The sequence below is a fragment of the Lissotriton helveticus genome, chromosome 3_2 (assembly GCF_964261635.1).
Source record: "Lissotriton helveticus chromosome 3_2, aLisHel1.1, whole genome shotgun sequence".
Classification (NCBI taxonomy): Eukaryota; Metazoa; Chordata; class Amphibia; order Caudata; family Salamandridae; genus Lissotriton; species Lissotriton helveticus.
The window spans coordinates 394821718-394846540 of record NC_136062.1 but is presented as its reverse complement, the minus strand read 5'-3'; the positions used below and the strand labels follow the sequence as shown (position 1 = coordinate 394846540).

Sequence of the window (24823 nt, the reverse complement as noted above, 5' to 3'; positions counted from 1 at the left end):
CAACCGACCCATGTCCCCACCACATTTTCAACAAAGCAGACTCCATTATCGCACCCCATCTCCGAGACATCATCAACTGCTCCTTCAACTCTCCCACCTTCCCGGAATGCTGGAAACATGCCGAACTCAGCGCCCTTCTAAAGAAACCCACAGCAGACCCCACTGAACTTAAGAACTACCGCCCCATCTCGCTCCTCCCATTTCCTGCCAAAGTCATTGAAAAAGCCGTCAATAATCAACTCGCCGCCTTCCTTGAATCCAACAAATCCCTCGACCCCTCACAGTCCGGCTTCCGAGCCAAACACAGCACTGAAACCGCCCTCATCGCAACAACAGACGACATTCGGACTCTACTGGACAACGGAGAAACTGCCGCCCTCATCCTACTTGACCTCTCCGCAGCCTTTGACACAGTCTGTCATAGCACCCTCACACAACGCCTCAACAACGTCGGAATACAAGGAAAAGCATTAGACTGGATCATCTCGTTCCTCGCCGGAAGAACACAAAGAGTCCGCCTCCCCCCCTTCAAATCAGAGGCCACCAAAGTCATCTGCAGCGTACCACAAGGATCTTCACTCAGTCCCACCCTCTTCAACGTATACATGAGTTCCCTCGCATCCATCGCGCGCCAACACAACCTCAACATCATCTTCTATGCAGACGACACCCAGCTTATCCTCTCACTCACCAAAGTCCCAAACACCGCCAAAACCAACTTACACAAAGGTATGAAAGAAGTAGCCGAGTGGATGAACAACAGCCGTTTAAAACTTAACTCAGACAAGACGGAAGTCCTCATCCTAGGTTCATCCCCCTCTGCCTGGGATGATTCATGGTGGCCACCGGCCCTGGGAACCGCACCCACACCAACGGATCACACACGTAACCTGGGCTTCATCCTGGACTCCTCCCTCTCGATGACCAGACAAGTCAACGCGGTCTCATCAACATGTTTCAACATCCTACGCATGCTCAAAAAAATCTTCCACTGGATCCCCACCGAGACAAGAAAGACGGTCACCCACGCACTGGTCACAAGCTGCCTGGATTACGGAAATACCCTTTACGCCGGAATCACAGCCAAACTACAGAAAAAACTCCAACGCATCCTAAACGCCTATGCCAGACTCATACTGGACACCCCCGTCACGCTCACATTTCCGATCACCTGAAAGACCTCCACTGGCTCCCCGTCAACAAGAGAATAACGTTTCGTCTCCTTACCCACGCACACAAAGCCCTCTACGATCTAGGACCCGAAGGCCTCAACACGCGACTGTCCTTCTACACCCCCACCCGCCACCTACGTTCGTCCAATCAAGCCCTCGCAGATATTCCGCGCATCCATAAATCCACTATGGGGGGTAGATCCTTCTCCTACTTAGCGGCCACAACCTGGAATTCTCTCCCCACCCACCTCCGCCTTACACAAAACCACCTCTCCTTCAGAAAGCAACTTAAAACTTGGATATTCGATAAGTAAAGCACCCCCCTCCCCCTCAAGCGCCTTGAGACCCTCTGGGTGAGTAGTGCGCTATACAAATTTCTGAACTTGAACTATATAGCTTCAAATGAGATTGCCCCTATTTAAGAGATTTAAATGCTCTGAGCAGACTCAAATCCGTAGGGTCTTTTTTTAAGAATTTTCACTTGCTTTCTGATCTCCGTAGTAGACTCTAATAAGTCCTGGAAGCTTGTTTTATTCCATTTTCATCTAACTCTTACTCATTCTAGATTTATCTTTTGAAATATGTTGTATTTCTAAAGTAGTCTAATGTTTAATAATGTCATACATTCATTTTTCTTTCTCATTCTCTTACCTTGTTTCTTTCTTGGGCCCTACTCTATTTGGTGGGTTATATTCTTGAATATTGTCAAAAGAATTTCGAAAGGCCACAATACTGTGATTAAAATATCAGAAACCAAAATAGAAAGGAAGTATGTGCACAGAGCGAGGTATAGAGTTACTATTCTGAGGTGCACATCTATGTATGCTGTAGGTATATATATACACCATACTCCACATGTATGTACCTTGATGAGATAGATATACATATATATCTCATCATCAATGGAGCATATATTAGGTGTGTATATATATATATATATATATATACACACCTAATATATGCTCCATTGATGATGGTCCAGTCGAAGGCAACCGCCGAAACGCGTCGACCGTCCTCTTTTGTTTGCACGATGGTGTTGAAAGAATAATAAACAAACCTACCTGAAAAACGAGTGTTGGACCCTGTTTGTGCTGTGGTGCTTCGGACGCTCTGGTTACGAATTGGAGCTGGCTGTGTCTGTTCTTCGTTGAAGATATATATATATATATATACACGAAAACTCCAAAACGCCACCTCCAATCCCAACTCGGATCAGCGAAGCAAGCAGGAGACGGACCACCAAGTCGAATTACAGGTTCTTTATTGCATTTCAGCTGGATAAAAGGGCAAGATGCGTTTCGCGCTTGGACAGCCCTTGTTCACATGCAAATGACCAAATGTAACTTTTTTCTTTTTATAATGCTTAGTGACCCGCCTCCAATCTGGTCATATGACCATAAAGATAGAAAACATACTGTGCATAGGACATGAGGAGTATGGTATACAATCTCTATAATAACATACTTGTCAGATCTTTGGTCCTGAATCTTCTGGTTATATTATTGTGACCTTTGTGCGCGGCAGGTGCTCCTTGATTGAGTGTCTTGTTGTGGCTATGGTGAGTGTGTCTCTAGGATTTCCCCCAAGCTGTGTTAAGTGGGCTGTGCAGTTTCCTGTTAGGATTCTTTTAACGTAATAAGCCTTAATTTCCATTAATCCTCATTTCTGCCCACCCCTCTCCCAAACTCGATATCTTGCTTAAACATCACTGACCTAGGGCCTCACATCTGGTGGATGCACCAATATCGCACATTGACAGGCCTCATTATTAACATAAGAATGTGCTCCTTGGGCACAACTGAGAATTCGTGCTCAGAGCCTAAACTGACACTGTATGTAGTTGTTACATGTTACGGAACCAATTTCCCCTACTAGAGTGTTGACACTTCAGTTCTGTGTGTATATCGATTTTTGGAAATATGCAATTGGTACAGGACAAGGGTTGTATTTACTTGTGTTTCTGAAATCCAGGCACACACAGTCATCCACACAGGATTGAAAGCCATGTACAAAGTCCGTCGGAGATACATACATCAAGCAATTTCCTGAACGTACCTCTTACTTAGTAACATACACCGAGCCGATAACAGCGAGCTGGAAATACGACTTTACAGTCCATCACTCCCAAATGTCCCCAACCATCAGATGTCTGAGGAGCTGCATTGTTGATTTTCAGTTTGCTAGACCTCCTACCTGAAATGAAGTCTGGCTGTTGTAGTTCTTAATCTCTTTATTGGTTCCTCGATAGAGCAGTACTCTGGCACAGCTGTCCTGCAAAATTAAAAGTAATATGGCCAGGTCAGTTTGAAGATATGCCAATGATAAAGACACTTCAACACTGTAAACAGATAGCTATCCCACTTATTCCTAACACAAACATAATCTAAACTGTGGCTACTGCACCATTTTCAATGAAGTAGTTTTTAAAATACATCCTAATGCGAATGCTGAAAGAAGTTGGTGTTGCACAAATGCATGGTAGGTTTTGTAGAATTTTTATAGAATTATACTAGGCAATCCCACTTAAGACAACACAACACAAAGGTTGACTTCTCAATAAAATGTTGGAAAGTGGTGGGCTACAGCATGAAGGCGCAACAATAGAAATGTGAACTTCACCATTCAAGGAACATGTGCGTGTGTGCACACTTTTGCCTCCATGTATCAGACCACTTCCTACAATGGTTCAAATCCTTCCCTGCAGAACAAAGTCATAGGGCAGATGAAAAGGCCTCACCTCCACATCGAGCCTGTTCCTCTAAGGTTCTCACTCAAAATCCCTCTTGTAAATGTATTTTACAGCTCTCCAGGATTCATTCATTCATTCAGGTCCTATAAACTAACCTCCACTCACACTCCTATCGTACACCTATGTATCTGTCTGCCACCTGAGGCAAAGGCTCGGTGGTGGATGGTGCAACTGTATGGATGGCGCTTTGGCGATGAGAGTGAGGTGGTACCCTGTCTCAGACTGTCAGCATGGCTAATAATGACCCAAGACCAGTATAGGCCAGATGTGGTCTTACAAGTGTACTTTGACTGTCATGACTGCTTTCTCCTGCAGCACTGTTTCCGCATGCTTCAAGCCAAGATTTTAGCTGGGAGCACTAGGTGACATTGGTGGTTGTTAAATAAGTTAATGCGTGAAGAGCCTGTGTGTATTGGTGGATGCATATGTGTGTGCATGTTTGTGTGTATGTGCACAAATCTGCAGTGTTGCTTACAGCGTGTGTGAGGCGATTTGACCCTCACTGAATAAAAATATATAGATCAGGAGTTTGTTTGTAGTTTATCAAGTCCTCCTTAGATTCCATTTTTAAATATTAATGTCTCTCTGTCTGTCTGGCTCTCTCATTTTACATTAAAAAAATGAATTAATTTGCTTTAAATCTCGACTCATGTGGTTGCAGGATGGGTGGCAGGTGTAACATAGATGAACGTTCGGCTTGTTTTGGGCTTGAGGATCCAAGAGAACCATGAGCTGAACAAGAGCCAAGCATTTGGATCAAGTCACAGCGGCTAACCCACTTCTGTCATATAATATTGGGGGGAGTGTGGGGCTTTGTTACAGAATTTTTATAATACTTACTAGATTAACTGAATATGTTTCTAAGCACTCTAAATGTTTACCTATAAGAGCCCATAGGAATGATTGGGCATTTACCGGTCGGTATTTACCGCATCTGTAAATACCGATTGACACAAGGGTGCAGGGGGTGTCACTTTGACACCCTCTGGCACCCCCAAAAGAGGCTCGGGTGCCATGTGGCAGGCATACCTGCCCTAAGGGCAGGTCTGCCTGTCATATGGCATAGGTGTGCATGCACACATGTGCAAGCACACCAGAATCGGTATTTTACCATCAAATAGTATTTGATGGTAAAATACCGATTTTTTAATGCTTGTGGGACTCAGAAGAGTCCCACCTACATATCAATTTTCCCGATTCCGTAAAAATACCGACTCGGTATTTTACATAATCGGTAAATTTACCTATCGGTAAATTTACAGAGTCTGTAAAATACAGGGCCCTACATCTCAAATTGCATTTACCGGTCGGTAACGGCCGAATTCGGCCGTTACCGACCGGTAAATGCCTACCTACATCTGGCCCTAGGAATCTTAATTTAGACAGCGCTATGGAATGAAACCCACAAAATAACTCCACGACTCACAGCCCCACTAATGCTTGCTTTGCTCCCCCCATTCTACCTCTCTTCTCTCTCAGTCCCCTCCATCCTGGCATCATCGCAGCCCTCTGTCACACCACAGATCATACCTTTTGACACCTTGGAAAATGGTTGTGAGTACCCATGGTCTAGACATTGTTCTCTTTCAGAGGAGCAGAATCTTGCAGGTTAGTAAACACAGAAAAGAATCCATCATGACTGATACAATGATAAAGTTGATGAGGTGTGAGAAGGTATCAGGTATGATAATTGTTATATTTTATGCTAGAATGCTGTTGGCCAACACACTGCTTTTATGGAGTTGATTAAATCGTCTAGGGGTAAGATGGCTACAGAGATGTTATACGGTCTACTTGTCAATGCCTAAATTTACCACATTGCAAATTTGTAAAGAATTGATCACATTTGGGCTCTACGTTCTAATCTACAATTGAATGTGGAAAACATCCATTTGCCCACCAACAAAGAAGGGCCTGTCTGATCACCAGGACAGGCTGGGATAGTCAAAGCTAGCCTAAAGCCTAGGCATCTGTGAGGAGGACAGGCTTGGCACCAAAAACTGGAGGTGATTGGTTACTGGCTTCCAGGGGTTGCTGTGCTACTAAGCTATGCTAGGGATGCTAATCAGTTACAGTCTAAACTACAGTGCCATCCTGATCAGGGAAGGTGCCCCAGTGCACTGGCCATGATATTCAGAGAGAGCTAGCATGTTCTAGTGTGCTCTGTTTGTCTCCTCGGGGAGGGAGAACTTCACCAGAGAAGAGCCGTGGGTAGGTAAATCTCGAGATGCTGTCAATCCACTGTAGACAGGGATACAGACACAGATATCTCCACACAACTCAATCCTTCCACAGCCTCTTGTGATTGCTCAGTGTACATATAAACTCCTACCCACTTCCAGGGTCAACACAAGCTTACACGTTCTTCTTCCATCTCCAAGAAAAACACACAAAAAGACAAACAGCTAAGGCATACCCAGTCTTAAATAAGACAACATCACACCACTGTTAACAACATAGACACACATTATATAAACAGAAACAGAAAGCAATAAGACAAGTGGGAAGCAATTATGCTGGTCCAAAAATCTCTGTGGGGGATAATGTAACCGAGGATCATCTTTTGCACTTACTATCTGCACGCGTCACATAACCCTCAGTATTTCTATACAGAACCATCGCCACACGTTTCATCACTTCCAGGCGTGGTTCCTACTCTACTTTCCTCATTGGCTTCCACTAAGACCATAAATTAGATCCCACCCACACCTGGATTACATGCCAGCTTCGGTCCATCACAGCACCTCGCCTTATTCCTCTGATGCCGTTGCCTGCATCCATCAGTTGCAACACTGATTCCCTCCACCCTAAGTGGTGTTACTTGATGACACCACAAACCTACTCTCAGCATCCACCCCCTCTGGAAGCCCCTAGTTTGGGTTTATGAATCCCTCATAATCCCTATTTGCTATCTCTTGAACCTACTGACCTCTAGCTCTCACCTCTCCTAAACATCCACTATGTTTAGGAGTTGATAAATGCAAAAGGCGCTATTATCTTATATGAAATGAAATGAAATGAAATGAAAAATTATATTTATATAGCGCATACATACCCGAAGGCCTCGCAGCGCTTGAACTGAATAGTGTGGTGAGCAAATAACAGGATTTAACACATTTTAGCAAACAGGTGAGTTTTTAATGTTTTCCTGAAAACCATCCGGTCACTGATCTCCCGCATGTTCGGCGGGAGCGAGTTCCACATCTTTGCCACCATGTGTGAAAAAGCCCGACCTCCCCAACGAGCCTTATTGACTTTAGTTGTAGTGGCAAGATGCAGGACGCTGGAGCGAAGGGTTCTCGATGGAATGTAGGGTATAACCAAAGAGCGCAGGATAGCTGGGCCTGTTCGGTGAAATGCTTTGTGCACAATGCACATAGCTTTGAAGTGCATTCTGGCAGCAATTGGGAGCCAGTGGAGTTCTTTTAAGGTCTTCCTTGCTGATTGCCAGCGGGGTATGCCAAACAGAAGTCGAGCAGCACAATTTTGTGTGACTTGGAGTCTGTTGGTCACTGCTACCGGGGCTCCCAGATATAACGCATTTCCATAATCCAGGCGGGAGAGTATTAAGGCCTGAACCATGATTCTCCTCGCCTGGAAAGGAAGCAGAGGGAGGATCTTCCGGAGCATTCTCAACAGTCCAATACAGATGGAAGCAGTTTTGGTGGCCTGCACCGAAAAATCTAATGCTTTATCAAGCCAGACTCCAAGGCTCTTGATGTAGGGTTTTGGTGAGGGAGGAGAGCCAAGACAGGCGGGCCTTATATGCAACACTCCTATTACTTTGTTTTTAATTAACAATATTGTTGAAACTCACAAAGCTTCCAAAAAAAGTATCATTTGGTATGTTTAGAAAGAAAAGTATCTGAATTTTGGATTCAGCACAGCACCCTCTTTTATTCCCTATAGTATGTTTGTCCCATATGAATTTTCAGCCTTTTACAAAGGTCACGGCTCCATTAAGCGTATACAGATTTACAGTTTCTTCCTGTTTTAAACGTATCCTTTGGGATTCCATTGCTGCGTACAGTAAAGGCACCAAGTTCATATTTATAGCCTATTTACTCCTTGATGGCAGACCAGATGTCATCATTTTACCCAGATGCCGTGGACTGGCATGATTTGCAGATCCCTAGCTGAGGCTGGCATTGTTACAAGTCAGTCCCTGTCATGCTCTTGCATAATGTGAGTATTGACGGTGCACTGCATGAATGGTTTGCATATATTTTTGAAATTATACAACAACTCTATCTGAGCAGAGGAGTTAATGGGCATCTGTGGAGGAATGCGGTTACGCCTACAGTTAAAATGGGAAGAGGGTTTGCAAGGCAGTCGTGAGCACATAGCAGAAAACAGGAGCTCTTAGGTACCATGTTCAGCATCCTACCAATCCTAAAATAAATGCCTCAGCAGAACAGGGGGCATGCTATCTGGGTGAGCCCTGGGCATCTGGAAGGACATATCTTAGCGGTCCATCCTGACATCTGTCAGTGAGGCAGGGGTGTGCAGCAGTGCTGGTGACGAAGGATGGACCGACTGACAAGGTGCCCTTCTAATGTCTGTAATGCAATAGAGAACTGCACGCCAGTCCCTAGAGTGATGGTGGTGTGTGGTTCCATCAGGTCAGTTTTGTTGCAACTTGAGTGCTCCAATGCTGTTTTAAACCAGTCTTTAAACTGCTCTACGATCCGACTGGTTTTACTTCTCGAGCACAGAGAGCTATTTTTAGTTTTAAGTTGTTTTAAAAATATAGAACTCATATTTCTGTGCCATGTTTGGCGGCACTGATACCGGATAATTTTTGCTGATCCTATTGATATACCTCGCTCACTGAACTGGTTAGTATAAACCCAGGAAGGGGGTATACCCAGCAACCATTGTGGTTCCTCTTGTTGTTAGTGTCAGAGAGTGTGGATCACAGAGCAAGATGACTGGAGTACGCTCAGTCCTTGGAAATCATGACGCGTTTTGTTTGGTCTAGCTAAATTTGATATCACCTGCCCATTGCAGGTTAGGTTATGAAACTGGCTGTAGATTCAGCCATGACCTTGAAGAGGGCACACACTGAGGGTAGCTAAAATGCTTGGACATGATTCTAAAATTCTGCAACGTTGTGGGCAGTTATGCTGACTGCACAAACCCGTTGTCCTAGCTACGCTTAGGACGAAAGTCAACTCACCTGGCCTGACCGACGGATCACTGTTGTTGGTGAAGCAGGCTCATTGGGATGAGCTAGATGCTTCACGAGCTTAGTCCCTATTATCGACTTACTATGAACAGCTTCTGCGATTGGGAGTGAGTGCTGAGGAATTCCTGATGCCTGTGTACAAGACATCTCCCTCTACACCCCCAAAGAAGTGCCTCAGCCTTGGGCCCAGCCTAGTGACTGAAGCATGGTTTGCTGGGTCTGGGTATGTGGGGGAGAAGCGCAATGGCACCACCAGGCTGAAGCAGCCACCCCAGAGTCATCTTCAACTAGGGGTGTGATGCCAACAGTGTGAGCGGTAGTATTGATACAGTCTGTGAGAATGTAATTAAAGGTTACTAGAGACTCACTACCCTGAAGACGGGGTTTTTCGGGGATTCCCCACCACGACAGATCTAAAGTATAGAGAACATGAAATTTGACCACAAGAGGTACAGCATCAGATGAACCTACAGGACACAGAACACAGGTCTTGGTGGAATAACGGTGCACCTTGGTCCTGACAGGGACATTCTGATAGTACCTATATGAAGCTGTTTATGGAAGACATTATCTGAAAACTGTTCCTAAACAACGTGAAACGAGACCTCAAGCAATGGGCATCATACAGAAACTTCCTTTCATAGGTTAAGTCTGCAGTCTGTCCGCCATGATTAGAACCTTGTATCTCAGGGAGCTTCTAACTATTAAACGCCACCAGATGAGTTTGGATTGACAGAAAACAGAAGTTCTTGTCTGAGCCAAGCGAGCAATATCAAGTAATTAGAACATTGGAATGTTGGCAGTTATATTGAAAACAATTGAGTGCTCTGGGCTTAGAATGGCTGGCATATGTATATATCAGTGACCTGATACTGATGGGATTTAAATCTGACGTCATAGACAGACCCAGTCCTGACTGAGTTGATTCGTCAATAGCTACGCCGGGTGATAGCGGCATCTTTTATCAGGATGGTACTCACTGTTCTAGCCATACGTGTCAGCGGACAGCGTCCACTGAAAGACTTCTCGAGACTGCCAGCCGCTCGGGAGGTGAGTACAATTGAAAAGTACAAACTCTTTAACTTTTCTCAACATCGATAACAGAGAACCAGAAACAAGAGTAACGCTGTTCTGCTGTAGAAAGAAAGAAAACGTTTTAAGCATTCTTTTTCCCGTCAGTTGCTGAGAATCGGTTTGCCACATCGCTTCCTTGGAGAGCTTTCACTGATGTGTATTTTATTTTTCTAAACCTGACCGCAAATTTCCCACTGCATCGGTTTTCCAAACAGTGCCTGTATATTATGAACGGGGTTCAGGTCTATGGGGAATCGAAATGCACTGGGTAAGCGCTTATGGCAGGGAAATGCACACTCAGCACTTTGTATTTCTGGACGGGAATGCTTTTACATGTGACTTGTTTATCAGGTAGTACAAACAGAAATAGCAAAAAAAGTTAACCTTATTTTACTGGCGTTTCTAGCATGCTTTACTGTCTTTTTGATGTATGCTTTTTCGGGCGTTATTATGTTTTTCACTTTTGGGGGCTGTTTAGGGATTAAACTGGGTCGGATTTAAAACTCTATTTTTAGCTCACCTTTTAAAAAAATGTATTTGCTACTTGAGTGATCCATTGCTATTTAAAAAAAAAAAATGTAACATGCTCTTCGTTCCCACTGGTTTTATTTCTCAAGCACAGAGAGCTATTTTTCGTTTTAAGGGGACAATCCTTTTAGAATATAAAGCTCATGATTCTGTGCTATGTTTGGTGACAGGGATACAGGATGGTTTTTGCTTATCTTGTTGTAATAACGCGCAATCTGACCCAGGTAGTTAAAACCCAGGGAGTGAGTAAGGCCTAGCGGCCATTTTGGCTACTCTTGCTAGATGCCATCTTGCGTGGTAAGTGGTCTTAGTGGTCACGGAAGAGGTGTGGACCACGGGACAAGATTATATTCAAAAGCAGACCTGTGGAACGGATGCACCAAAGGCATACCAAAGACTAGCCCTACTGCACCCATCCGCGTTCGTTCCGCGCTCAGCGCCAGCCATGGTACCAGTTTTGGGACAGCTGATATCTATTGTCCTGAATTCCCCTCTAAATGGCTCAAAGAATTCAGTCGGCCACTGAGTTGCGAAACCACGGGAAATACTGGAAAGGTTATGGGTCCTCTTTCCTGCTCAAAATGTAAGCACTTTCTCAAATTAGAAACTAATACTTCTTATCTCATGAAGGGATATCATGGAATCTGGTCCCAAGGGTGGGCTCGTGAATGTACAGTCCCTCCTAAAACATACTGCAGAGATGTATAATCTGCGAGTTCATAAAGATTTAGACTTCAGGTTTAACACTTCTAAACTAGATATAGCTTTTTACATTTCAGATGGATATTCTGTTCACCACCGCAATAGAAATTGATTTAGTGGTGGTGGTCTGACATTATCTTCCTTGATTCTCTTCAGTGCTCTGTGAATAGTCTCGACACTCTGAGAGGAGCAGATAACTTGGGGGTTTTGTTTCAGAATTTCCCAAAATCATTCAATTTTTGGGGGAGTTTTATATAGAGCAAACTCAACTTAAAGTATCAGAGGCTTTACATGAGCACTAGTTGAGTTACAGACAGACATATTAATTTTGTTAGGCACAGGGAGATTAAGTGATTTGCCCAGAATAACAGGATGGTTGAGCATCCCTTCCGAGACTTGAACCTGGTTCTCCAGCTTTGAGCTTGAATGCTCTAGCCGTTAGGCCACATCCTCTCCTTCTCTGGTGTATTAATATATGATCCCCCAAGACAACCAGAGAACTTCTTTGATTCACTAGTGGAAGCTCCTACTCCCCATTGGTTACAATACGCCAATCTCTCGGTCCTGGTGACTTTAACTGTCATGTAGAGGATGAAAAGAATCTCGCACCAAGACCCTTCTCGGTATGTTATCCATTCTTAAGCTATCGTAGAAGATCTTTGGCACAATGTAGTCGGCAGGCCTTATCTTGGAATTACCCACTAAAAATAGCTCTAAGGCTATTGCGAACATTCCGCCCCTGGAGGGCAGAATGTTCTAATTAGTAAAAACAAACTCTGAGCCCAGGGGTGGGGTTTAAATGCCCTCGGACTCAGAGGAGCATTTGTTCACAGCAGCAAAGTCAAACACTGGAGTGTTGATCTCCAGGCTTCTACCAGCTATTAGAAACCCAGAGCACTCTATTGTTTTCAATAGGGCTCCCAACATTCCAATGTTCTAATATACACTATAAATCTGGTTCTCCTTTAGATCCCTGTCCTACATTACGTCCTAGGAATGCTATTGACATCATAAACTCCAATCTGAATGCTGTTTTGAATATGTCCTCAAACTTGTCCTCAGTGCTGGATATATGGACACTGGCGATGGTTGGTCACCTGCAAAAATTGCCAGCAGATGATCCTAATATCCTTTCCAATTACTGCCCGATTTCCCTGCTTCCTGCCTTAAAAATGCCTGAAAGGCTAGTTAATGCTCAATTGATGGAATACTTGGAAAGTTTTAAGCTCCTTCATCCTTTTCTATTTGGATTCTGACTGCCGAACTCAACTGAGTCAGCTCTCCTCGAAATGTCAGTGTCGATAAAAATCACTCCTGATAAAGGCAATAATGCTGTTTTAAATCTCCTAGATTTGTCAGCAGCTTTCAACACTGTCTCTCATGATATACTTCTACAGTACGATGCTGACATTGGAATCCAAGGCATAGCTAGGTCCTAGTTTCAATCTTTCCTGATGAACAGAAAGTAGGATATTATGATGCATTATTTTACCTCAGTGGAACAAAGCTAAAACTCAGGCTTTCTCAAGGGTCCTCCCTCAGCCCCACTTTGTTTAATATATATATGACCCCGCTGAACTCACTTAGAGAAAAAGGAAATTATTTTATTTGGAAAAAACAATTCCTTCTCTGCAAAGGGTTGGTGACTAGACCGACTTCGTAGCCCACCTCTGGCTCTGCCCGTGGCAAAAAATGTAGGGGTCAAATTTGGTAGTGATCTCACTTTCTATCGCCAATTTAGGACAGTAATGGGAACCTGGTATTCCCTCATCATAACTCTTTTAAAAATGTAGAGTACGTCCCACTTGCAGCTAGAAAGACTGTTGTGCATCCCCCAATCACCTCCACAATTGATGATTGCAATAGTCTTACATTTAGGTATCTCTAAATATTTTATAAAAAATTGCAGGATATACAAAATGCTACTGTCCATTTAGTGCTCAAATTATGTCGCACAAGTTCCACAACCAAATGGCTTAGGGCACTACATTGGTTGATTGTGCAGAAGCGGATCTTGTGGAAATCTCTGATGATGACGATGACTGTCAGAGCCTTCCATCAATCGGGACCCAAATATCTCTGTGACCATTACAAAACTCACAGAGTTCTGAGATCCACTAACGCCAAGCTTCTAAAGTTTCCACATTTTACACTCAGCACTAGAGGTGGAAGATCTTCTCGGTCCTGGGAGCAAATGCTTGGAATCAACTTTCTCTCTTTCTGAGACAACCGGAAAATGAGACAAGCTTTGGAAAACATCTGAAGACTTGGTTATTCTCTCTTCCCTGGGTGTTTCCTCTCTTTTGTTTGCAATGTGCAACAGGATGGTACTTATCACTCTTCAGATTAGTGCCAGGATGACCCTGTTGGTGTAATAAAGTGCGTAATAAAGAGCCATGCATTCATTCATAAACATGACTACAGTTTATATCAGGTATGTTACTTCCATTCCCTGTCCTTTCATATTTTTTAACTATTTTAGTATTTAAACTATGCCTTCAACTTACAGTACTTCAAAGCAAATAGTTCCTTTTTGCTAGAATCATATTTTCCTGTGTTTTGCATTAATTCTGCAAATGTGTTAAAAATGTTATAAGCATGACTGCCTGCAAATGTACAGATCTATTAAAATTGTATACAATAGCTGTAGCTTTTTATTTTTATTTTTATTAAACATTTTATTAAGCTTTTCTTCAAGTTACACAACACCAATTACATTGAAGTACAGTTCGTACAGGTATACATTTGTGCGGTCATGAACTTCTCATTGCATTGTACGTATCACAATCTTGTTTATCAGAGTCTTCACGTATACAGTTGGTTCCCCAAGTATCCCGCAGAGGAGGTGGCTGTTCCCCCGCGGATCTTCCCCTCGCCCTACCGGTCTTTATTCTGTTCGCCCCTCAGTCATTTACATCAAGCTGTAGCTTTTTTAATATTTTCTACTGGGAGCATATTGCTGCTCCTTTTAGTCTGCATGTTTTTAACTTATTTTAATTCGTGTGTCATATGTTCTCAAAACAAGCTTTAAAAAATTGCAGCTTCCAAGGCCAGCCCTGTGACTTGTTGAGCAAGGCATTAAATGAATCGGTACTGATATTGGGGGTGCACATACTGGTAATTTGATGGAGACTTCTAGCGGCAGATTCCTTACCTTTGAATTTCCCAGGTGGTAGTCAGTTATCGTTCTGATGGCTCAGTACATAAAGGTCCTGGTTCTCAGGACCTTTGTTTGGGGGTTGCCAAGGTCAGCAGCTCAAACCATTAGACACATCTCTGCCTTATATATACGGCAGCCTACTGTGTAAATTTATTTTTCAGTATAATGAAACTCCAGAATCCCCAAAGAATGGCACTACATTGGAATAGCCCGAGGACGTCAAAAATAACTGGTACTTTGCTACCTTACTATGATATGTGGTAAGCATTTACCTGTTGGGTGCGACTACCGGTACTAGTCTGCTGAACACCTAGTACTGGGATGTGCTCTACTTTACTCTGATGAAATTAGATTGGCTAATGCATGACTACTACTATATCTTTATGATGTGTTGCTTTGTGTTACCTGTAGATTAAATAGTATTAAAAAAATGCAGTGTTGAGAAGTTGATGGGTAACATTCTGGAAAAGGCTACCCATCAATGCCAGTGACAAGCAATCCAGTTGTCTGCACACTGACATAGTCAGGGGCCATTGGGCCTTATTACTAGCATGATGAGGGATGCTAGGGCCTGCTAGGGAGAAATAAAGAGCTATACATGGGGTTCAGTAGTTGCCTTACATCCGTGGACACTGGTGTCGCTACTGAGATCTAAGCCTGTGGTTCTATAATCAGATTTGAACTTACCGTACAGAATGAAAAGGTCTATTGTAAGGATATTAAACTTCTCATCTTCTTAGTAGCAATGACGAATGGACCAGATCCCAAGCGGTCATCACAAAGTCATCAAAACAATCCTCAGGCGAGGCGAGATCACTCAGCCAGGTCAGGGAGCTATCCTTGTGTGGGGATGCAGTCTCTCTAGGTGAGACTGCTGTTAAAAGGAAAAGTACCACAGACTAGCCAACTGTCTGTCGGAGTCAGCCATTCAACTGCACTACTCCTTACATGTTTCCATTGCCTAACTCCAAAGATGATGGAGAGCCTTCAGCTAAGTGCACAGCTGCATGCAGAGACTGGTTAACAGGGATGTTTACAACTGTGTGACCTATACAAAGCATGAGGGAGCAGGATGCAATACTCAGTGCTGCTGTGCCTACCCAAGACTGGCCAACCACTACAACCTGCTGCTGCAAGCACTATGAGCTACTCAGCACCACCTGTAGAAAGCTTATCATGGTGCCTATCATATCATGGGGCCTTTAGCGATAATCAGACTGACACATTGTCAAACAGTGAATCAGAGAGTACTGATGGCAGGCAGGGAGCAGCAGTGAGGAAGCAATCTGCAATCCGGCTCTTACTTAGCAAGAAAGTAAAAATAAATATCCTCTGTACTGGTAGCCCTCTTACAAGTGAAAGCAGTATGGCCAGTGGTTCTTCTCGCCCAAGAGCTCTACTGGTGTGCTCCTGTCACACTGGGCATATGGGCTCGTTCTCAAGTGCGCTGCCTCCATGCATGGGAAGCTTGGTGATGTCTCAGAAACTCATTCAACACTGATGACTGTAGGACATTTAGCAGCACTAAATGGATGCTTCATGGATTGGGTCAAATTGTATATGATGTCGTACCAAAGGCGTTGCTGCATTATCACTGCATTAGAGTCCCTGCCCCTTGCTCTATGCTGGAGACATTCCCATGCAGTTGCATTCCCCTGGTTGGTGACTCTTGCATACCTTATTGTAGGTTTCGCCCTTTGCTTAAAGTTCTTTGTACCCTTCAGGGAAGGGAGCAAAATGGCTGACGCTGTAAACCTGAAATGAAGGCGAAATTGGCTTTCAACCGCCTGGGGTCATATTTGGTTTTTTCTTGCAACAGAAGCAGTGACCCTAATTCCCCACTTTTATTTTGTTTGTTTTCTTTTGGTGGGGGGGGGGGCGGGGCATTAGCCCTGCAACTCTCTTCTATTTTGTTTCTAATCTCCCCACTTGCAGTTGCCACGTCTGCCATCCCAAGATGCAGTGCAGTTATGCAAATTATGGAAGGGAAGTAGAAGCAGAAAATGCTCCACATACTCAACAAACCGAATGGCTGAAGTGAGCTGAACAATTCTGGCCCTCCACGTATGTTACCTGTGGGCGGATCCGAGCCAGAATATGAATGACACTTCAGCAAACGAATGGCTTACGGTGGCTGACCTGTATTAAATGTATTTTGGTTTATTTTTGCATGATAAAAAGCAGAGATAACCTGTGATAATCTAATTATCACTAAGCACGGCCAGCGGTAATTATCGCTGGTCGTTGCTAATATGCCCCTTGGTCTCTCGATCATATCGAAAAAGAGCACGTCAGGCAAGAGGATGGAAGGTGAGCTAGAAGACAGCAGGGGAACCATTATCGTCAATTCGCCAACATGCTGTGGGTAGCAGAAGTGACATCACACACAATTTAAGCTTTACTTTTACTTATACATTCATGCTTACAAATGCAGAAGAACAACATGAGGTATGCAGTTTTAGGTACTGCTTACCTCTTATTGTTATTCAATGATTAATAGTGCCGTTCACTTTGATTCCTGCAAACGGACTGCTGCTATCCCTGATTTAGAGGCGAGTGTAACTCACAGAGGTTCTGAGATTTTTACCTCGCTGTGGCTTGCGGTACCCGGGTGCCGCCTTGCGAATTCCTGACTTTTGCTGCTAGGGGTAATCACCGGGTGACTGCGAGGACCAGCAGGTTTTACATCCCACAGCTGGTGCCTCTTCCCTCGGTGGACACGCCCCCCGCCAGGCTCCTACTTCTACCTTTCGCGGCCCCCGCTCCGTGGGAGCCGCTCACTTTGATTCCTGCAAACGGACTGCTGCTATCCCTGATTTGGAGGCGAGTGTAGCTCACAGAGGTTCCGAGACTTTTACCTCACTGTGGCTTGCGGTCCCCGGGTGCCGCCTTGCGAATTCCTGACTTTTGCTGCTAGGGGTAATCACCGGTGGACTGCGAGGACCAGCAGGCTTTACATCCCACAGCTGGTGCCTCTTCCCTCGGTGGACACGCCCCCAGCCAGGAAGGACATAATCGATCTCATTGTCCCGCGACGCGGGTGTGCGCGGGCGAAGCCCCGGCAAAGGGTGGGCCATCTGTGGCCGTCCGGGGCTGTCCAGAGCTTGGTTGGGCCACCCCCCTTACGTTTGTATCTTGTGTTTTTGTTTTTTTAATTAATTTCACCCTGGACTCAGTAGTAAGACCTGTCGTGATAAATTAAGCTCAATACTGTGCCACAACATTGCTATTTTTAATATGACTATGAAATCCAGCCTGGGTGGGAAATCTTTTAAAGGTACCCTGGACAATTACATCACTAGGGCCGTCTCAGTCGTAGAACAAGAAATAGAGCAGGCTGAACGGCGCATATCCTCAGAGTGGCAAAATAAACGTTCTTCCCTTGGTGCCATACAGAAAGCTCTATCACCCTCTCTACCACCTTCGGGCTCTGTATTACCACCAATAATTGGAATTCCGCGCCAACTCCAAGACCTTACTGAATGTCTGGACAGTACGGGAGCTAGCACTTCTACTAATATTATAATTGATTCACCTACGGACAGCTCTTTCGAGGAGCAGCTTCCATCAAAATCTAATACTACTGGATTATCAGCCCCAACACTTCCTACAAAAAGAAAACGAGGTCGCAATAAACAAAAAGGTTCCAGAGCAAAAAATTCTAAACCATCATTACCCTCCAAAACACCTAACAATGCCCCGCAAAGTAAGATGGAACTAAATCCCCTGCACATGTTACTGCCAGACGCTCTCATAAAAAACATTGAGCACTTGATGAAATCTTTATTTTTGCCCCTCGTAGAGAGGGTCAAGCGCATAGCAGACCAACTAGGGTCCGTCCAAGCCACAGGTATTTCTAACATGGATTTACTCAGCGAATTATCTAACAATAGGTATCCCCTAATCACCTCTGACCTGGGAGATAAACCTAACCTTTGTGACCTTCCGTCTAGGGGACAGCCTCAATCAACAGCTAAAGGTACTACTTCAACTAGTCAACCCTTAAAGCAGGCTCCCCCTATCCCCAAAGCCAGAAAACCCCGGGAATCAGAGCAGCCTAATAAAAGTGCTCAGCTGCATGATAATTTTGGGGGCAGGCGAACGGCGGTTAAAAACTATCGAGGGCACGTGCAACACGTAAACCTACCGCCGGAAGCAGAACCCTATGTAATAGTATTAACCGGGGTTCCTGAGTTGAAGCAGGGTCAATTTGAAAACTACCAGACCCTGAAGAGCAAGGTCACGCATTGGCAAAGTACCAACAGGCCATTACCCGCAAGTATCGATGGTAAAATACTACATGTTAGGAGGTTACCATGGTTGGGTCAAAGGCCCAAAGATGTACAAGGGGACTGCATAATAATTAATTTTAAAGATTACAGGGCCACAAGCTTTATTAGAGACTGGTACAGTGATAGCTATGAGGAAGGTATATCAACAAGAGCTCTAAGTTATTTTTACCCAAGACCTTTGGTCGAAATGAATCCCAAGAATAACACGGGCCCCACCTTTCACATTACTACTACCAACCATTTTATGGCTCTCTCGAGCTTAGAGGGGGTAGACTGACTTTATGTCAAGCCCAATAAGACCCAAAAGGTCCCTGCACCTGTATCTAGTTCAGGGACTGACGCTTTAGATGCACTATATTGGATGTTCCTATCTTGGATGTCTTTTCTTATAACCCCCCTTTAGTGTGCAGCTCTAAATTACAGACTCGGGACCTAGGCATACTGGCGGACAGTTCTCTTAACCCCTCACACAATCCCTCCTTCCCTGACTGCCCTCCAGCAACCGGAGCCATTCAGGTTGCTTCCCCTTCCCCCACCACTGAACCACCAAGTTTTTTAATTATGAATGTGATTTACTGGAACGTAGCAGGGTTACGTGCAAAGATCGACCAAAGCTCCTGGCTCGAATTAATTCGCAAAAACAACATAGTATGTCTTCAGGAGACCTGGTCGATCTCCCCTATTCATTTACAGGGTTATAAGACGTTTCACTCAAGTGCCCGTCCTTCCCCTTCAGGTAGACCGAAAGGAAGCCTAATTATTTATTTATCGAATGACCTCCCTCTAAACGAAATATCCGAACTGAAAGAAGCCGAGAATTACCAAATCATCAGAATTACGGTGTATAAAGGGTCCCCGTATCTATTGGTTAACTTCTACAACAATTTGTCACTACCTGAATCTGTAATTGTTTTTAACGAAATATCAGAGATTTTAATGGAATATCAGGCTAGATACCCTGTATCTTGTTTTAATGTGATCTGGGGTGGTGATTTTAATATTTCTTTGTGTGCAAATTATGAAAATGTAAAATGTGGCATTACTGACGAACGTGGGTGTCCTTTAACGCATTTCTCCCATTCCAGCCCTGGGAATTGTTTGAACGAACATCTTTTTTCCTTAGATCTGGGTTTTGCAAACGACCTGGTAGCCCCCTCAATAGCTTTCTCTCCTACTTTCCATGGGAGAGGCTTAACGAGTATTATAGACTTCGTGGAGGAGTGTGGCTCAATGGTTAGTGCGGCAGACCCTGATGCAGAGTTCTGGCCAGGGACCAGGGTTCGATTCCCGCCTCGGCGGGGTCTCGGGTTCAATTTCCTAGCACCTGTTAATTCTCGCCTCGGTGCCTATTCTAATCACGGGCCCCACGCTGCAACTCTGGGCAATAGCTTGCTTAGCCTCCACACCGACCCCAACAGCGCTAAGGATGCCTGGCTTCACCCTGGGGGTGCCCAGGAGTGGACACTTCACAGGGAAAGCCAGGAGGGGTTCCACAGCGGTATGAGTATCAGCGCCAGGAAGCCGCATAGGCGAAACTGCAAGGTGACCGTCTGGTGACAGTGCGCTCTATAAGTACCATGACATTTACATATTGTGTACCCATAACTCAAGAGCACAATTGTCTAATTTTGCAACGGGAGTGGATGTTAGTAGCGACCATTATCCGATTAGTCTCACTGTTACAGGTCAGAGTATTTGTCAACAACCTAGGCGTCATAGTCTGCTTAACCAGCAAGCTCTGACCATTGCCAAGTCGAACGGCTACTCAGTTAAATGGTCGAAAGTACATCCGAACGCCCTGTCTGCCTGCATAATAAAAAGAGCACTCCCCCTATTACCTATATGTTTAGACCCAGAATCATCAAAGGATTTGATTCTTACCAATTTTGCCGAAATTACTAAAATAATTAGAGAAGAATTATTTCGTAAGCAAAACTCAAACAAATTCCAAGTGATAAATTGGTTTAATCCCCAATGTCGAAAGGCGCTCTCTTCCCTAAAGGAGGCTCTTCGCAACCCCATAAGAAACCCACTTGTAGTAAGAAAACTAAGGAAAGACTACAATTTGGCTATAAGGACCTGTAGACGGGAGATTAAAAAGAACCTATGGGAAGAGCTCCATGAGAGTTGTCGCTCTAAAGACTGCTTAGCTTTCTGGCGAGTAGTCAAATCCCCCTTCCTCACAGACTCAGGTACTACACCCAGGTTAGAGGTGGCAGTGACTGCAGAGAGCTGGGTTAACCACTTGTCAAAAATCTTTACAGCAGATAATTTGAACGAGAACGATACCGGGAAAGCTGGGGAGGGTGTCCCCTATAACTCCAATATTTACCCCATCCAGCTAACATTTTAACACAATGACATTATTACCGCTCTGTCAGCTTCTAAATCTGGCAAGGCGCCTGGCCCTGATGGGGTACCGTTAGATCTCTTTACTCACAACCAGGAGCTATGGTCCCCAGTTTTGACACCCGTTCTTGACGCTGCCATGTCCTTGGGGTTAATTGACTCATGGTCCACATCTATCTTGCTCCCCATTTTAAAAAAGGGAGATCATAACAACCCCACATGCTATAGGCCCATATCCCTCCTTGATTCCCTAGGCAAAGTGGCAGGTCGGCTGGTCCTAGAGCGTTTGCAGGATTGGGCCACTGCCAACGATATCATGACTGACTTGCAATATCGGTTCAGGGAGAGACTGGGAACCATAGAGCAGGTGCTAAATCTCTCCCTTTTTATTGGAAAATACTTTGGGGCAAAGAATGGTAATCTTCATTTAGTATATGTAGATTTGTCCGCAGCGTTTGACTGCGTGTCTCACTCAAAACTGTGGTCGATTCTCGCTGAACTGGGTGTTGACCCTCCTTTGGTCACCTTCCTGCGGGAGCTTTACTCTGACGCCTCGGCGAGAGTGAGATACGGGGTGTCCGGCGAACTCACTCCATCATTTGCCATCACCAGGGAAGTTAGACAGGGTTGTGTCCTGGCCCCCTTCCTTTTTAACCTATACAACAATGGCCTTGAGTCGGCCATGTTGGAAGGAAGCCAGGATTTACCCACAATCGACCATCGCCCTATACCTGCACTATTGTATGCGGACGATTCAGTGATCATGGCAAGAACCCCAATACAGATGCAGCTCCACCTTAATAACTACTGCAAGTTCATGTCATCTTTGGATCTGATGGTCAACATTAAAAAGACCTTTGTAATGCACCTTGGCAAGCGGGTTAAGAACCCGAAATCGATTTTTATTGCCAAAGACAAGCTAGAGTGCACTAGTACGTACCCTTACTTAGGTATTTTGTTTGATAAAAAAATGTCCTGGAAAGAGGCCATGTGTAGTAAGAAATTACTGTTCTTACGTGCAACAACTGCTCTGATAGCCTTCTCACAAAAGCTTGGTAAGCCCCCTCCCGAAGAACTTCTGAAAATATATTTTGCCAAATGCCACAGTGTGACAATTTATGGCGCGGGGTTTGGGGCTATGCTGCAGCTGAAGCTCTTCAGCTGGTACAGAACAGTTTTATTAGGAATATGCTGGCTATCCCTAAAAGTGCCCCAACCTACGGCTGCCATATTGAGCTGGGTATGGACTACATTACGAATAACATCAAAATCCAGCCCATCCTCTTATGGCACCGAGTTTGGATCACGGAGCAGTGCAATTTGACTCGTTCACTCATTGTGGACTGTCTGGGCCTAGTCAATTGGAGAAAAATCCCTTGATTGGCTTATGTGAGCAACTTTTTTAAGGATATAAACATGTCTTTGTATTTCTCTGAGCCTTCATCCCTGTTAAGCATTTCAAGGAAAGATCTAAAAATTATATGTTTATTACACTTAAGGGAACTGCGTGTATCTCAGGAAATCTCTAAGCACAACAGGCATTCAACCCTATCTGAAATATCATTTGAACGCATACGAAAAATACCTGTTGACTAGGTTTCGTTTTAATGTGTTCTTTCGCATTGTTTCTTTCCCGAAAAAACAAGATTGGTCAAATTCTATTACCAAGTGCTCATGTGATGAAACTTCGGTAAAATCAACAATCCATGTTATGTTATTTTGCAGATTTTATGTGTTGCCTCGTAAGCGTTGGATTATCCCATTATTGTCATCTATGGGTTTGAGAACGTGTCGTCCAGCCTTTCTTGCTTTGCAATACTCAGATTCATAATATGTTGCTAAATCCGTAGCCTGTTTTCTTAAAGCATGTATAAAACATCGGTGCAATTTTGACTAAATCCGTCTTTGAATGCCCTTGCACTTTATCATCAGTTTGTCTAAGATCCCGCCCTATAGATTCCGAATATGTTGCTAAATCCGTAGCCTGTTTTCTTAAAGCATGTATAAAACATCGGTGCAATTTTGACTAAATCCGTCTTTGAATGCCCTTGCACTTTATCATCAGTTTGTCTAAGATCCCGCCCTATTTCGATTTTTAAAATGTATTCTCTTATAAATCATGTATTGTGGTATAGCTTTTCCTGCTATCTTATTTTTCTTTTGTTGTTAATGTACTTTTTATGGTTCCTAAAAAATTATGGAAACTGAATAAAAGATATATGACTGACTGACTATGATTAATAGGTGCACTTATGTGGGACCTTTATGCTCTCCTCGTCCCTTCCTTTGTATATTGCTTACACAAACAAACCTTACACATACTCGCACTCCCTTAAACACACTCTAACCAAAAAGCTAGCACGCACACAACATACATATAAAAAGCAGTTTTTACTTGCCTTGACTGCCAGACAGGGTGATTTTCCAGCTAACTATAATCCATTCTTCATGACATTAATAGTGAATTCCAAACTTTGGTCTATTCTTGGGGATCTTGGGGTGGACACCGCACTAATAGTATTTCTCCGTGAACTCTATTCTGACGCCACGGCGCGTGTCCGTTTTGGAGTCAACGGAGAGCTATCACCCTCTTTTTCTATAGGAAAGTGGGTAAGACAGGGCTGCGTACTGGCTCCCTTCCTGTTCAACCTTTACACCAATGGACTAGAGCAGGCCCTGCTGGAAGGGAGCCAGGACCTACCCCAGATAAGCCACTGCCCAATACCAACCCTGTTATATGCAGATGACTCGGTCATCATAGCTCGAACACTCAATCAACTTCAGAAACAACTTAACAAATATTGCTCTTTCATGAGTTCTCTGGGTCTTAAAATTAATATAAATAAGACATTTACCATGCACATTGGTCCTAAGGTCAAGAACCCCAAGCCAATCTTGGTGGATAAAATAAGATTGCAAAAAACTTCTGCCTATCCGTAGCTGGGCATCCTGGTGGATGATTCATTAAGTTGGTGACAGGCCACGGCCAGCAGAAACTTCTCTTCCAGCGAGCAACATCAGCCCTGGTTTCATTTTCGAGGAAGTTAGGCAAACCTGCACCCCCCGAACTTTTGAAAATCTACTACGCAAAATGTCATAGTGTGGCCACCTATGGAGCGGGTGTTTGGGGATATGGTCCAATAGACTCTATTCAAATAATAGAGAACAGGTTTGTCAAATATCTGCTGGCTCTTCCACAAAGTGCTCCGAATTATGCTTCACACAACGAGCTTGGTATGGAATACATCACCGACGCCATACGTTCCCAACCGATTATTTTATGGCAACGTATATGGACTAAACCAGAGTGCCATCTAACTCGCTCCTTGATCAACGACTGTTTGGCCCTAACCAACTGGCGTAGAATCCCCAGGTTAGTCCATGTACGGAACTTTTTTAACGATCTTGGCCGTATCTCTTACTTTGAAGATCCTCCTAGTGTAGAGGACATCTCAAGAAAAGAGTTAAAGAAGATGTGTATGGACCATTTGAGAGAACTGCGCAATCAAATGGAGATCGTAAAACCTTCGTAATCCCAAATTTGTGCAGTGCAAACTGTTAAAGGTATTCAACCATATCTGAAGTATTATTTGTCTAATCACGAGAAGT

At 44.1% G+C, this 24823-nt stretch overlaps 1 protein-coding gene across 2 annotated transcripts in view; it reads right to left on the bottom strand.

The window, feature by feature from the left end:
* Window positions 1–24823, bottom strand: part of SHANK2 (SH3 and multiple ankyrin repeat domains 2) — a 3078421-nt gene that overhangs the window by 1580674 nt on the left and 1472924 nt on the right. For both annotated transcript variants that reach the window (XM_078684305.1, XM_078684307.1), the window contains one exon: window positions 3366–3443. In XM_078684305.1, the coding sequence (XP_078540431.1) occupies window positions 3366–3443 (78 nt within the window). The remainder of the gene's footprint in view (window positions 1–3365; window positions 3444–24823) is intronic.